Raw genomic sequence first — 16,010 nt, forward strand, 5'->3', positions numbered from 1 at the left:
GCTGATAATCACCTGCAGACCTGAGACGACCCAGAGACAGAGAGAGAGAAGGGGGCAAAGTCCACGTCAGGTGACTCCTAAGTGACGTAATAGCAGAAATCAACTGGAGTCAGTGGAGTCAGTGGTGCTACAGATCAAAGGGGGAGCAAGAGCTAATCATTAGACCTGTCAACACAAAGGTCTCTGTCTCAGCACCAAATGTAGGACACGAAAGCTAGAACAAAACGGGGTTAAGACTGAAGATGGAGAGAGCGACAGAGAAAGCGTATTGATTTGAGAGGTCGGGTATAAAAGGAGGCAGCAAAATGAGGCGGGGAGCAAAAGCAAAAGTTTGCTTTATTATTGATTATTGAAAAATTGAAGGACATGAAGTTGGGTATATAAATTTTCTGTTTTCTAAGCTATTTTAAAGTTTAAAATTACCTGAAAACCTTTTTTTTAACAAGACAAGTACACAGTCGTCAGAAAAGAGGTTGTTACTGAGCAAGCCCTGTGATGGGAGCCTCATCCTAATGGACTCATCCTAATGCTAAGGATACGTCAGATTTTAAAACAAATCTTTCCTCCTTCATGTGTGCACTTGTAAAAAGAATTCATCAGAGACCATGATGCGCAGGTGCAGGGGACAGGACAAAAATCAGAGTCGGGGTGCACATCCCAGGTGGAAAGCAGGAGGGTAAGCCCAGTGAGGTACAAGAGGAAGACGTCTCTTCTCATTGTTTTTCTCAGTTAAAGGTGGGGGGGGGGTGGCACACACACACAAAAAGAAGGAAATGTAGTAGTCTAGAAGAGCAGACAGTGACGGGCACAGACTAAGGGTCCAGATGACCACCACATTAATAGCCACAAATGCAGTCATAACACTCAGCATGTGGTACCTGTTTCTAGTTACAGTCGATGGTCAAGCACAGATACAGTAGGCAGAAGTGGATTTAACCCAGACTGGGATGATGCCAGGTAAATATACAATACACTTGCCCAGGAGGAGTTCTGGTAAATATTACAGAATAAGAGGCCTATAGATGTACCACAGCATAGATCTGAAGACATGGGTTAGACTCATGGGTGCTCTCAATGATAATAAGTGATCTGAAACCTACACACACACACACACACACACACACACACACACACACACACACACACACACACGAGAGGGAGAGAGAGAGAGAGAGAGAGAGAGAGAGAGAGAGAGAGAGAGAGAGAGAGAGAGAGAGAGAACGAACACAGGAAACCAGAAGTTCATAGCCGGAGAGTAACAAACATTGGTATTACCAATAAGTAAGAAAAGCTAGTAAGTAGCCAAAACCAAAGCGCTTTCTAAGAAGCGCTCTAAGTGAAGGAGGCTAGCAAAGTTTTTCAAGGACGCATTGTCAACACTTGAACATACTGAGCTGGAGAAAGCACTACTTTGAGCTGGTTTTTCCACAGAGCTTACTTCAAAGGAAAGTACTTTAACTTCAGGCTGGAGAGGGGGCTCAGTAGGTGAGAGCTCTTCTGCTCTCCCAGAGGACCCAGGTTCAATTCCCAGAACCCATATGGTGGCTCACGACCACCTAGAACTTCAGTTCGATGATCCCTTCAGATCTGATGGTCCCTTCTGACACGCACGTGATACACAGACATATAGGCAGACCAAACCGTCATACACGTAAAAAGCTAGGTTAATGTCAAGTCCAACTCCTTATGATGTACTGTTATAATCATGTTAACGGGGTTATTTGGATGCCCTCAGCTTTTCTTAATCATTTTGGTTTTGGATTTTTACTGATGGGACTTTAAGAAGGGATTTATATTTCTGCAGCCTGGATGGACTGACGATTCTGCTTCCCTTGTGATATAAGAGAAGGCTGTTCATCTCTTTAGTTACGACTGTGCTACATTCCCCTTCTCTGAACTCCACATTTGAGAACCTTCAGAAGCCTGCTTCCACAAATCACATGCTTGTGCTGCATCTGTTGCAAAACCTTTACAGTTGGTTCTTCTCAGAGATTCACCTAAGGGAGAAGCCTAGAAAGAACACACCATGCAATGCTTTTCCTCTCTAAACCAATCTGATACTAAAATGGAACTGGAACAGTTTCCTTTTAGAGTGCATTAAATCATATAACTAGCATACAAAGCAAAATCATGTAACTAATATACAAAGGAAAAATATTGTACATATGTATGCAGTAGTATGTAATATTTCAATATATGAAATAATTATTCTTTCTAAAATACTGGTGTTATGCTCTACTACTATAATGTTTTAGTCATTTACTTTTTCTCTTTACAATAAAAGTACTTTGTCGGGGGGGAGGAAGTAGTACTTGTAAATGGCTTCATAAAAACAGTAAATATATACTGGTTCAATTCTTTCTCTTGTCAATCTAATATAACTATAAGTACCTACCAAAGCCATGCTGATTATTTCGAAGCAAAAAATCACTAGCTTTTGGTTTTATTTGATTTCTCTATAAATATCACAACTAAGGAAATCTACTTACTGTTGACTGCCTAAACCCAACATAAAGTCCAGCATAAGTATCTACTTATTAAGTCACCGTTTAAGATAAAGCTACCATCTCAAAGCATAGTCTGCTCTGACCAACTTTCCTTATACTCTGTCAGCAGCAAAGAGCACCCCACTCAAAAGTTGGAAGGCTCCAAACTCATTTCCTTTGCCACTGAACAAATCATCTTAGTTCCATCTAGTGTTCAAAGGCAGAAATGTAACAACAGGAATCAAAAGTAACCAACTGACACTAAGCACTTGTTACTTCATGTCCTTATCTCGATCACTCAGGACTTTATGTAAACCATGGGTGAACTACTATTAGCAGACCTCTGTGATCCATGTGGATCAAGACTGAGTGGTTCTGAAAAGCTCAGGAAAAAAAAAAATCCACATATCCTCATATGTATGGTTTATCTTTAAAGTAAGCAAGACCCGAAGATCACATTATACAAATATACAAACAGGCTAAGTGAGTACCTCAGCCCCTAGCGTTGAAAAGAAGAGGTGCTTTGTTGGTGATTGTATTTGTTTAGCTTGCACTAGCCTTGAACGGGATCGGTAGAGAATGACTTTCACCTCCCGATCCTCCAGCTTCCACCTCCCTTGAGATTAGAAGTATGTATTATGTCATAGCCAAAAATGACATAAAATTAGGTATGTATGCAAGGCTAGGCAGAGAACCAAGCAGGGATATTTCTAGGAGCTTATATAAAGCAAACATTGCCTCTTTCAAGTGGCCATGGTTGCGGGTCAGAAGATAGGACCCTGCCTCTCCTACACCAACTTCCTCCCCAGTACCCGACTGCCCCAGCCACCCCCTCTATATTACGTCTCTGCTTTCCTAATAACTCCAAATTTCCTCAAGCTCTGTTACCTATTGCTCCCTTCCCCCTCTAACTCATATTTACTATTTTGCTTAGAATCTCTTGATAACACAGTAGCTTGGCAAAGATCCAAGTGATACCATTCAGTTACCCTAGGATCAACCCTTTGCTTCCTCTTTTCCTCTGGATTGAGAGCAAAGACGTGATTAATGTGACCAATAATCTAGTGTCAGATATTTACACTCCCCTCCTTCACAGTGTTTTGAGACCTTCTTCCAGCCCAGAAACTACACTCAAAAATACTCTTAAGTGCAGGTACACCACTTTAGAAGATGACCCCAGCACTTCCCAGAAAAAAATCGTTTGCCTTTAACACCACGTTGTTGGTTTTTTGTTTTTTGTTTTTTTTCCAGTTGAATGTTCCTTCCATTCTCCTCAACTATTTGCAAACTATTCTGCACCCTGAAACTTTTATTTGAATCTTTGCGGCGTGTGATGAGGTAGGTATTATGTGATCCCTATGGAAGGGTAACTAGGCCTCAGGAGTTAAGTAAGCTACTCAATAAGCAGGCTGCCAGTCTCCACAGGCTGCCAGTCTCCACACACACTACCCTTGTGCCAAACACAGGCATGCTCTCCTTGGTCAATGACTCACCATCCCCTCATGTGCCAATTGCCTTATTTCATGGTATAACTCTAATCCCATGTCTTCTGAGAAGCTTTTTCCCATGAACCGTCCAGTGAGGTTGAATCAATCCTTTATTCCACATGCCATAGAAGACAGCAACAGTTGGTAGTAAAAAAAAAAGAAAAAAGCAAACACTAACCACCAAGTTTCTCTCCTTAGAACACAGGCCCCAGTGCCAAAGTTGTAGACTTAAGTTCCATCCACTCCCTCCCCTCCTGTCGACAACAACACTCAGTGCACCTCGAACTAAACTTAGTAATAAAAGCCCATCACCTTTGATACCACTCTAAAACCCATGTTACAAATCTATCAATACTATATTAGGGAAAAACTAAAATTATTATTATTCTGAATTCGTAAGTAATTAAGAGATGAACCTTAAGGCACAGTTTGTCGTTTACTTAGAAAGAGTTGGGGAAAGATGGGTTCTTCTAAACCACTAATTTGATGCTTCCCTTTCTACAGATCTATTCATTGCTGACTTCTCCCCAACTCACCAAGAGATAACATCAAACCCAGGTGGCTGAGGCCACAGTTCCATGCTTGTGCTAAGCATGTTAAGTCCTGTGGTCATGCTGCCCTGGATCCCCAAAGAAACGATCACACAAAAATATTGTTTCTTCCAAGGAAAAATAAATCCCAGTGCCTCGGGGGTAGGGGGGAGGAAGAGGTGACTGTTCTCATCATATGTTCTGTCTTTGGAGCCCAATATCAGGCAGGAGGAAGGGGGAAAGAGGCTATCTATGCAGTAGGAGGTGGGGTACAGTATTCCCAAGGTGCTTATAACAGGGCAAAACAATGCAGAGGTTCCTCCTGCTTTCTCCTACATTGTATTCCTGTTGAGGCTATTTCAGGTTTAAACTAGAATTTTATTCACTTGATGGAGAATCCCAAGGAAAACAACAAACTCTATTCTAGGAACCCAAGGTCATAACACCCCAACTACCTTACCTTAGCTTCTGGTAAACTGCCTGTTTGTGCAAACCTCCTCCTCCAGCTAATTGCTTATCTTAGCATCTGTTAAAAGATTTGCTTGCACAAAACCTCCTCCTGCAGCTGCAGAGTAAAACATATAGGATGTGGTTTCTGCCTTTTAAAATCCCTACCCTAAACACTTGGTGCTTTATTTTGGTCTGAAGGACCCTAGTTCTTATGGAAGTGTAAGAGCTATTAAGAAGCTTGGCCTACTAGAAAGTAGGTAGGTTATGGAGTTCCTGCGAAGGACACTAAGGGTTTTTGCCAGCTTTACACCCACCATCTCAGGTTAAGATTAGGCCAAGTACCAGCTTCCCGCCTCGAGTCAAGGTTAGGCCAAGTTCCATTCTCCACCCACAGTTCTCAGGAGGAGCAGGAACATTCTTGAAAAACAGCAGAATGTATCACCTGACTCTCTGGTCCCAGATGGAGTTCAAATGCATGTTATAGTCTGCCTATGCTTGCTAGCCAATAGATTCAAAGGTCAATATGCTTAACCAATAAGTTTAAACTGTAACCTTGCTGATGTAACCTGTACCCCTAAAAAGTATAAAAACTGCTTGTTATAGCTATTCGGAGTCACCGTCTAGTCACTCGCCACGAGGGGCTGATTGAAGGTTGACCCCAACGTGCCAGAAAATAAACCTCTTGCATTTGCATCAAACTCCAAAATAAACCTCTTGCATTTGCATCAAACTCCGTTCTTGTGTCTCACTTGCGGGTTGGGGGTGGGGTCTCCCAGTAGTTAAGACTCACTTCCAGCCTTACAGGTCCTAAATACCTGAGGGTGCTACGAGCCTACTAAAATAAAGATTTTCAATTCAGTAAAGGTTTACTTATCTCTGGTAGTATCCCTGTAACGCTCCTCACTTTCCTTCCTGCCTCTTTAAAGTAATTTCTAGTTTCAATATTCTGTGATGTTGAAGATTGTTACCCTGAGCCTAACCACCATCAGGAAACCCAGAGGTATATTTTATTTCTAATATATACTATTTTCCTTTCCTCAGTCCTGCATACATTTCCATCATGTTCCTCTTTAGAAGAATGAATTCTTCATTACAACCAAACACATACTATCTTGATGCAGACAGATGTCACACACTTTCCATGCTCTGTGTATAAAATGGAATACAGCATCCCTATACTACAGGGCAGGGGACTCTCATTTCATTTACTCAAAAAGGAAAGGAAATCTGTAGCCTCAATTATGCACCAAAGTAATTTATACAGGGAAAAAAAAAATCCCAAATTCAAAGACTAGAGAAAGAGAGACAATCCAGCACACTTAAGCAATTTTAAAAGTGCCTTAGTTGCACACTACAAAAGGGAACTCATTCTTTTTTGCTGACAATTAACAAAATATGTCATGTTAATATAAGTAATCTTCAAAGGACATTCTGGTCTGAAAATAAGGGCATTAGTTTATGCCTTTAAATATGCAAATAAGCTACAAGAGAGCAGTCTCCCTTTGCATTTCTCAAAAGGAACCAGGGTTCTACCTGCTTATTCACCAGGGTGCTTGTCGGCAGAGGCAGTGCCAAAGCTCCCTGTGCTCATTACTTTCTTCCAGAAACCCAATTATGGCTTTAAAACAGTGTTGTACTGCACAACAGAGGCAGACTGATCTCTGTGAGTTCAAGGCCACTGTACTGGACAACAGAGGCAGATTGATCTCTGAGTTCAAGACCAGACCTGCTCTCCATATCAAGTTTCAGGATAGTTAGGGCTATACAGAGAAACCTTGTTTCAAAAGGCAAACAAACCAACAAATGACAATAACAACAGCAAAACACTGAGGTACTTAGGTGGTCGTACAAACAAATGTCACTTCATCTTTGTCCACATCTAACAAAAGATCAAGATGGCCATCTTTTGTAAAGACTGGAGAGAGAAAGCTGTACAAACATGAAAACTAGAGTTTGGAGAGCCAAAACCTATAGGGAGCCAGGTGGGTGTGGCAGCCAGGTGGGTGTGGCAGCCAGCTGGTATTCCCAGCACTCGGGAAACAGATAAGGCATCCTCTATGCAAGATGGCTACTTAGACTAGCTGAATGAATAAGTTCTAAAGGCCAGACTCTACTTCAGAAAACAGAATGCAGTGATGGAGGAAGACACTGTCTTTAAGTTCTGGCCCCGGAATGCAAGTACAAGCACTAGAGAGCACGCACCCCCATGCGCACACGTGGAAAACAAGCCCAGTGTGATTCCCCTTCTTTAGCAGTTTGAGTAAAACTGATATCTAAATATTCAGCTTGAGAATTAATGAGAATTAATGATGGATCTGACTGTACAGACTAAAAAGTAATATGTAATACAAATGAACAGGTGTCACTAACTCGGACAACCAGAGCTCAACCTGTGAGCTTAAACCATGTGGGACTGACTACAAGGTGGAAGGAGAGAACCGATTTCCAAACATTGTTCTGAAATCTCCACATGCACTCCCCTCAGTCAATATAAACATGTAATAAATTTTTGAAGAAGGGGAAAGAAAATAGCTATATTTGTATCAGCTAATATTCACTTGGTACCAACCACAATACATCTGATGCACCTCTGGATATTCTACTCTCACACTTCCTCACGGCAGCTTCTCAAAACACTTCAGAGACGTTCTCACCAGGAAAATCAATTCTAGTGAACGGCTGTGTGATCACATGGAATGGTTTAGGCCGAGGCTGTAGTCTAGAGGTTACGGCAATTGTCTGGCAGGCTAAGAACCCGGGTTTGCTCCCTCAAACCACAGCGCATGTAAAAGTCAATGCTCTGTTACAATGATTTTACGATTTCATAGGGTGCTGTTTTCACAGTATGATGCTCTTAGTATTGTATGTAATGTATCTGAAAATGTTAAGGATTAAAAAAAAAAGTTCCTTAATTGCCATCATTTCTATTCAGCTATCTGAATGGTTCAGCTAGCTGAGCGTAAAACTATAGATAACTAAAACTGAGTGTAAAACTATAGATAATTAAAATAAATTCCCAAAAAGTTACACATGGCTCTCAAGAGGAGGAGGAAAACCAGCCTGGGAGGGCATCGACATGGAGGTATGCATTGGGATACAGGGATACAAATTTTATGTTAGGAACCCAAGGTGAATACAGATCCTGAGTCATCCGAAAGGATTTCATTAGAAATCTATTGTATTTTGGGGGTTGGGGATTTAGCTCAGTGGTAAAGCGCTTGCCTAGCAAGCGCAAGGCCCTGGGTTCGGTCCCCAGCTCCGAAAAAAGAAAAAGAAAAAAAAAGAAATCCATGTATTGGAGATACAATATGAGACATGCATAAACATACAATATGGAACAAGCTTACAGATCCGAAACAGAAAAAAGTGGAGCAGAACTTTATTTAATCCCACTTTTTATATCCTTTCTCTTCTTTTATGGCATCTTGTTTTTCTGTGTATGGGTAATTTGCCTGCATGTAGGTCTGTGTACCGTATGCGCAGTGCTCAGACACCAGAAGAAGGCATTGGACTCCCCAGAAATGGAGGTAAAGGCAGTGATGACTCACCGTGTGAGCACTGCTACTTTTTCAAGACAGGGGCTCATACAATCCTGGTTGGTCTCAAAGCTCCCTAGGTAGCATAGGATGACATTGAGCTTCTGATCCTCCTGCACCACCTCCCAAGAGCTAGCCTGATGTCAGTCACTACACATGTTAGAGCTTTTTGGTTTCGTTATAAACTTCATATTGTCCCTTATTTTTAATGACATGCTTACTTCTTTCCCTGGATAAGCATTAAAATTTCAGAAGCATAGGGATGGAAAACTGTCTCACCAATAGTCATAACTCTCGTCCCAGCTGTCAAAATGGACCAGGAAACGATTGTCCACCATATCTGTTACCGTAGCAACGCAGATGATGGAAGGACTCTTTTTGTCCGCAGCCTCGAGCTTCATTCCAACTCGAAAACCTGACGGGATCACTGTCTGTGGAAACACGTAGATTTAATTAGAGATGAACACGCATGGCATTTCAACAGCCGAGACCTACATACGCTTGCACCCCGTTTCAAGGACAGGCATGCACAGCCTCATGCCCCTAATTTAAAAATGCTATGCTGGACTCACCCCAGGGTTGCTTTCTCCTGGCAACAATAAAAAAACAAAGCTCTACAGTTACATTCAATTAACTGAGCCTCAGAACGAAACACCCACAACCTTGCAGAGTTTAAAATAATTAATTTCAGCATGTGTTTCAATACCTTAGCTGGGAGACGTATACTAGGCAGACAAGTTTGATTCACCACATGGCTGATTATTTGGCCTTCTTTTCCGCTTGATTACAGATCGGACAATGAGAATTATTTCACACAAAAGATGCACTTAATTGAGTTACAAACGTGGAGTCATTACGAATTCACTTCTAACTCTGTGAACATCTCTCAAGTACTCTACAGAAAGTAGGTCACCTTCCTATATGAAAAGCTTCAAGCCATTACGAGTTTGGCTTGCTACTACAGACAATTTTGCTCGCAGCAGCAGCAAAGCTCCCTGCTAACACACACTGTCATTAGGAATATTAAGTATTTTAAGGAAACCCATAGATTATTAGTAGTAAAAGTTCAGAGCTTGAGGGACAGTAATGTGTAAGCAGCCCTCACAATCTTTTGTGGAAAAATATTGTAATCTCAGAGTATGATACTAGAATATCCCTTGTGTCAGCCACAAAACAATTTAAGTCATTTCTACCCTACAATGAAAACCCTTCATTTCAAACGGAAGCATATGGGCACCACTCTAATGCTTTAAGCAAATAAATGTTACAAAGTAAAACTATATAGGTATAGTTGCAAAAGTGTAACCAACGAAAACTCAGTTAAGTCCTAAGTGGATTAAATAGGGACCTGCAAATAACATACACAACAATCAGCATATATTTGAACCCTGAAATGATGTGTCATTTTTGTCCATAGATATCTGAGTATTCTGAGGTGGAGAATGGAGACATAGAAAGATTAATTAACTCTCAAATGCCAAAACACAGCCTAAGATTAGGTTGTATGCTAGCCGTGTCTAGAATGCAGTGGTGGTTCAGGGCAGTTAATCACGACGTGATGCAAGTCATCATTAGAGGAGCAGCCGCAGGCCAGAGACAGCAGGCTGCCGAGTTTCCACCCAACTGACCTTCCTCCAGGGATGTGTCTTGTCAGAGAATACAAACTGACGAGGGCAGCGTTTACATTCCAGCGATTAAGCTGTCTGCCCAATTAAGAGATAATAAAATAGGCTGACCATACTCCCTGTCTCCCTCCCTTTCTCTGTCTCTCTCTTTTCGATTTTTAATTCGACCTACTTTATGTTCAATTTAATCAGAGCATATTTATTTCTTCCACTAGATCTGTACCCTCAGACCAGCTAGCTGCCTGATATCACTGCCCAGATGGAAAAGTCTTCCCCGATGCCGATCCTTGTTCCAGCAGGAGGGAACCCTGGTGCCTCTATCCTTTTTACTCCCTGCTACCAAAAAGATGAATCCAGGAAGGAGGATGCACAGACTCTCAGGAGAGAGCCAGGCTGCAAACATGTGTTCTGCTGTCTGCTGAGGACCCAGGGATCCCTGGAGTTGCAGGGATGAAGGGAGAAGGAAAAAAACCTTGATTCCAGGGCTCAGAATCAAGAGGCTCATTTGTCTGCAGTGAAAGGTTGTATGTGCCCTCTCATCTAGTCCTTGTGAGCTGGAAGAATGACATTTCATTTGCCCCCGCTCTAATTAGATCATATCTTGGGGAGGGAAGGACATCAAGGACCCCTCAAATATGACACAGGAGAAACACGGAATGAAAGCACAAATACAGACAAGAAACAGAAAATGCAGCCGCATCTGCATTTGCTATTCCTACAAAAACCACGGCCACCAAAAGTATGAGCTGCAATACAGGCATAGGTGAGTCCCTAGTGACTTCCCGCCAGTGAACTCAAACAGGGCTCATCCATCACACCCTGTGACTCCAGTCTGAACAGTGTTCCTAATTAAATGAAGGTAACAGTCTAATATTCCAGCCGATCTGATCTAATTTCTATGCCTCTTAATTGTAAACCACACCTGGATTTCATATTGTGTTGTCTCTACCATTCAGTAAGACGACCATAATATGGCTATAAAAAAAGGTATTTATTCATGAAGAATTTAAGCTAATTTTAAAGTTTAATTAAGACAGGAGAACTCTACTTACCAAGGCACTAAAATTCCTTGTTATCACTTGTGATTTATCCTATGAGACACTTAGGGAAAAAAAAATAACTCATTATGAAAGGAAAAGTACTTTACTTCAGATGCACTTACTATGTTCTGATTTTCAAATAATGACTTGGGAGCAGCCTGGGCTTTGCACGTCTTAAGGTAGGACTGCCAATTAAATTCTTCTTCTTTATACCCTAGAGTAAAAGCACAGGTGGACAGACTTAGGGAGATTTCGAAGAACTGTGAGCTAATTTCCAGTCCTACTGCAGTCAAATGTTTTTTTCCAATAAATAAAATTTAACCAATAATTTAAAACTATTATTTTTAGATACAGGTGGTGCTTACCTTCTAAGTTTGTTAGAATTTTCGCAACTTTAACTGGGTGTGGTAGCAGACGTACAGAAAAGGAATAGGAAGGACATGCATTTTGAACCTCTGTGGTATCAAGCTACTTCTATCGATGTTTAGTTACAGTTCCTCAGAAGTAGGACTGGTAAGCTGGAGTAATAACATTCCTCAGTTCCCCTCACCTAGTCCAGTTACAGTGAGACAGGGCCTTGTCTAACTTTCCCATTTCCTTAGGAGAAGTGAATTTCTGAAAGGGCCTTTACAGTTCTCAAAAAATCCCACATTATTTACAACTTTTAATTAGAATAAAGGGGTGGTGGGCCTCTATAAAATCACATCTCTGGGGCTGGAGTGTAGCTCAGTTCTTGACTGGCTGCCGCGGGTCCCTGAGTTCTAACCCCAACACCCAAGGAAGGGAGGACAAAAGTATCAAACTCTATTTTGACATCGTAAAAAAGTAAAAAAAAAAAAAAAAAAAGGACTATTATTAAATACAAAGGGGATGGACTGAAAATGGTATTTGCTGTCCTGGAGATTTTTTTTAAATAATTATAAAACACCTCTGGCAGATTTTATAATCTAAAGAAATCTGCTGGGTATGTCTCGGCACTCAGGAGAAAAAAATGGCGAAGACCTCATTCTGAGACAAGGCTGTGTCTCAATAAATAAAAATAAAAAGCAAAGAATCCACATGGCTGGGGGCATAAATCAGTATAAGGCAATTGCTTCATATGAATGGGCCCCTGATCTTGATCCTTAATCACCAAAAAGTAATTATTATTAGTCCAACGTCTCTGCATGGTAATTTTTAGTACTCTATTTTCAAGGTATGGTTTCTCAGGATTCTTTCCCTCTCTACCTGTCCCTCTCCCACAGAAATAATGTCTACCTGTTGTAATCCACAGTGGCCTTGAACTTACAGTAAAGCCCAAACTAACGTCTACCCAGCAACCCTCCCACCACAGCCTCGCTAGCATGAGGACTGCAGGTTGAGTGCCACCATATCTGGCTTCTCAATACTTTTTCAAATAGGACTACAGTAGTAAAATCAATGTCTCAAATGGCTTTTTTTCAAGACTATGTGTATATATGTGTATGTATTCACACATATATATGCAGATAAAACAGACCTTATGTTGTTATGGTCAAGAATTATTACTATTCAGGTATTATTTCATGTGCAAGTGAGTACGTGTAAATAATTCAGTATCTTAGCTTTTACTTTATTTCTTTGAAGCAAGTGTTACACCATGAACAATAAGCTTGAGTTGATTATCACAAAGAATAATTCTTAACACTTCAGTTGGCGCCTGAGAAAGTGAGGCTGTGCAGAATGTGAAACTGAGTGAGAGAAAAGCGAGAGTTACCTTTAGGAGGGCGGAGCTTGAGTGACAGAAAAGCAGGAGTTACCTTTAGGAGGGCGGAGCTTATGACCAGTCTTCTCACACCAGCCCACGGGGTGAATGTCCAAAGCATCTGCGTTTACCCAGAAGTCATAGCAGTCAGAATATCCATCAAAGTGAAGCTTTATCCTATATCCACAAACCTGAAACAGGTAGGAGTGTAGAATAAGTAAAAATGCGCGGGCAAGCACACACACACATACACACAGATACATAGATACACACACATACACACAAATAGACATACACACACCGACATAAACATACAGACACAGATACACATATAGACATGCAGATGTAAATATATATACATAGACATGCACACAGACACAGGTACATACAGAGACTTGCATAAATCACATGCACACAGATACACACAAACATACACACACATAGATACACAGAGACACATACAGACATGCACAGATACAGACAGCTATACATACATACAAACATACACACATACACCCTATAATAAATTAGCTTATCAAGTGTGATATGTCCTTAGGGAGGTTAAGGAGATGAGGCCCTGGCAGTAAGGTGCTTGCCACACAAATGTGAGAGCCCACAAGAAGCCGGAGGCTAAGTACAGAGCTCGCACTATGATCTCCCAACAGTGACTAATGGTAGTTACTGTCAGGGAAAGGCCTCTAAGGCATTCTATTAAAATTCAAGTGACAGACCAAATTAGACAAGGTGAGCCAGTCTGTGGACGTGTGCATCTCCTTCTAAAAATGTATGGACATATACACACATGTTTACATGTACACACATGGATATATATATAAACATAGAAATTCATAATGAAAGGATTAAAGAATATGAAAAAATATTGACAACTATTTCTTCTGGCAAGTGGGAACCAAAAAAAAAAGGAATAAAGAAAAGTAATGTCCCACATGTTATATTTTAATTAAAGTGCATCGGTATGTAGCATATACAAATTTACAGTTAAGCAACACTGATCCCAAAATCTGAAGTCCTAGGCAACACTGGGGTCCCTGGGAAATGCACTGTCTCAGGAGGGCTAAGGGCTAATCCCACCTCCACCACCTCCTGCCCAGAGGGGTCAAAGGTCTCTTATCTACACGTGGGAGGTCTATGTGCTCCCACGAACCTGGGTCCCACAAGGAACTGCTATTCACTTCCTGCATTAAAGGTCTAACCTTAGGAAGTAAGCCTCAGCCCTTCCAATATTCTGCCTTTCCCAAGCTTCCAATCTCGTAGCCACACCTAACCTAGTAAATGCTTCTGGGACAAACGAATAAATTACGTTGACTTCAATTGTTCATACATTCCGTACCTATGGATTCACTTGCTTGTTAAAACTTATTTCTAACCCAAAATACCATAGATGTTGCCTTTAGAAACATGAAGGCAGCGGTGAAATGGCAGGACCCAGCAGGGACCGGCAGGGTTTCCTTGGGGACTTCTGTTTAGTTTAGACCTTTTCACCCTTTCCGTTGGTGATTTTACTAGTTAACCTCTAACTTCCTAGAGTGCTAAGCAAGTAGCAAACAGAAAAGTGTAATGGGAGATTCACGTCCTCTCTGCAGAGTGTGCTGAAGACCTCGAGTTCAGTTTTTACAAAACATTAATATAATTAGCAGGGAGTCATCAAACAGAAACAAGTTCTGTGTGCTGACCAAAGTACCATTACCAGAGGCTCACAGGAACCTATGCCTGCATTTCCTCGAGGAGCAATTGTTTCCTATAAACTAATTTAAGGGATATAAGAACCTTGAAAACAATAGTCACAAGAATGAACTCCCTGCTGGTAACCCAAGCACTCAGGAAACAAGGATGGGTCTGTGAGGCTAGACTCTACCAAATTCAACTATGATGGAATGTTGGCTGTCTCCATTACAAAAGAATGTTCTTAAGGAATTGGCTAGCTTCCTTTCTCATTATTCATGCCAAACCTTTCTGCCTTGCCACCCCCTACAGTTGCCAATTGAGCTATCCCCATTTCTTTGATATGTTCAACACCCAGTGTCAAAAAAAGTCTTCCAACAGGTAAGCCTGCTGCACTGGGGTTCAGGTGTTTCCCCTTCTTCCACTTTAAGGGAGGGAGGGAGGGAGGGATTGGCTGTTCCTTGGAGTAAAGCCCCAAACCCTCAGGTATCAGGACCCCATCTCACACAGTCTTGGTGAGGTTTAAGAATTGAAAAACTCAAGGAAACCTAGTTAAAGCTAAAATGACCTCAGCGACAGGAGGGGCTGGAGGAGCCAAGCATGGTGGCAATGTCATTAAAAAAGGCCCGTAACCTTTCATTCTGTAGCTCCAGCTTGGTTTCTTACAGATCTGTGTAAGTAGAAACAAGCAGAGACCAGAAAGGCTGTTCCTTCAACAACATAGCTGATGATTGGGGGAGAGGGAGGGGGAGGGGGGAGGCAGGGTCCCACTATGCAGTCAGGCTTCAAATTCACCATCCTCCTGTCTTACAGAAATAGAAGTCCATTCAGTTGCTATCATCATGCCAACAGTTGAAATGAAGAGAAGTAGTTCCATGGGACAAGTGTCAGTCAACTGAGAACCATTCACATTCCAGAACCAGGTTCCTCCTTGCCTTCAATAACTTGGTGCTAACGCCCTATCCAAGTCACTAACAGCAAATGCAACGTTTCCACTGTTGGCCACCATAATAGAAAGCCTGCACCACAGTCTGGTCTGCCATTGTCTTGTTTTCTATCCCCTCTCAAAGGCCCCAATGAGTCTCTTGCATGAGGTCTGTTGCTGGTGTGATATTTGTGGCATTCCTCAGCCCAGATGACTAAGATACTCGTTCACCAACCCTTTCAACAAGACCCAATGGTAAAACATTAAGTTTGTATGTATGTCACAGGAGCAAGAGGCAGATTATGCATAATGTACCATTTACGTGTAAAGAGGAAAAATACCTATATATAATTCGGTGTGCAGAGACATTACCTAACAGCAGTAACTGTAAGGGCGCTCTCTAGACTTCAGCAAGAGGCAGATGGAGCAGAGATCAATCAGTACTCTTAGCACTGAGATTTTAACAAAGACCAGACATAGCTTTCACAATTAAAAATCTACACTAAGTAAAATAAGGCTCTAAAG

General features: G+C 41.5%; 1 protein-coding gene across 1 annotated transcript in view; it reads right to left on the reverse strand.

Moving 5' to 3' along the window:
- L3mbtl3 (L3MBTL histone methyl-lysine binding protein 3) overlaps window positions 1-16,010 on the reverse strand; it is a 100,372-nt gene that overhangs the window by 41,002 nt on the left and 43,360 nt on the right. Inside the window, exons 10-12 of the mRNA XM_032894911.1 lie at window positions 12,933-13,068; window positions 11,277-11,368; window positions 8,769-8,920 (exon numbers count right to left, since the gene is read on the reverse strand). Of these exons, the coding sequence (XP_032750802.1) occupies window positions 8,769-8,920; window positions 11,277-11,368; window positions 12,933-13,068 (380 nt within the window). The remainder of the gene's footprint in view (window positions 1-8,768; window positions 8,921-11,276; window positions 11,369-12,932; window positions 13,069-16,010) is intronic.

The sequence above is a fragment of the Rattus rattus genome, chromosome 2 (genome assembly GCF_011064425.1).
Source record: "Rattus rattus isolate New Zealand chromosome 2, Rrattus_CSIRO_v1, whole genome shotgun sequence".
In the NCBI taxonomy this organism is placed as follows: Eukaryota; Metazoa; Chordata; class Mammalia; order Rodentia; family Muridae; genus Rattus; species Rattus rattus.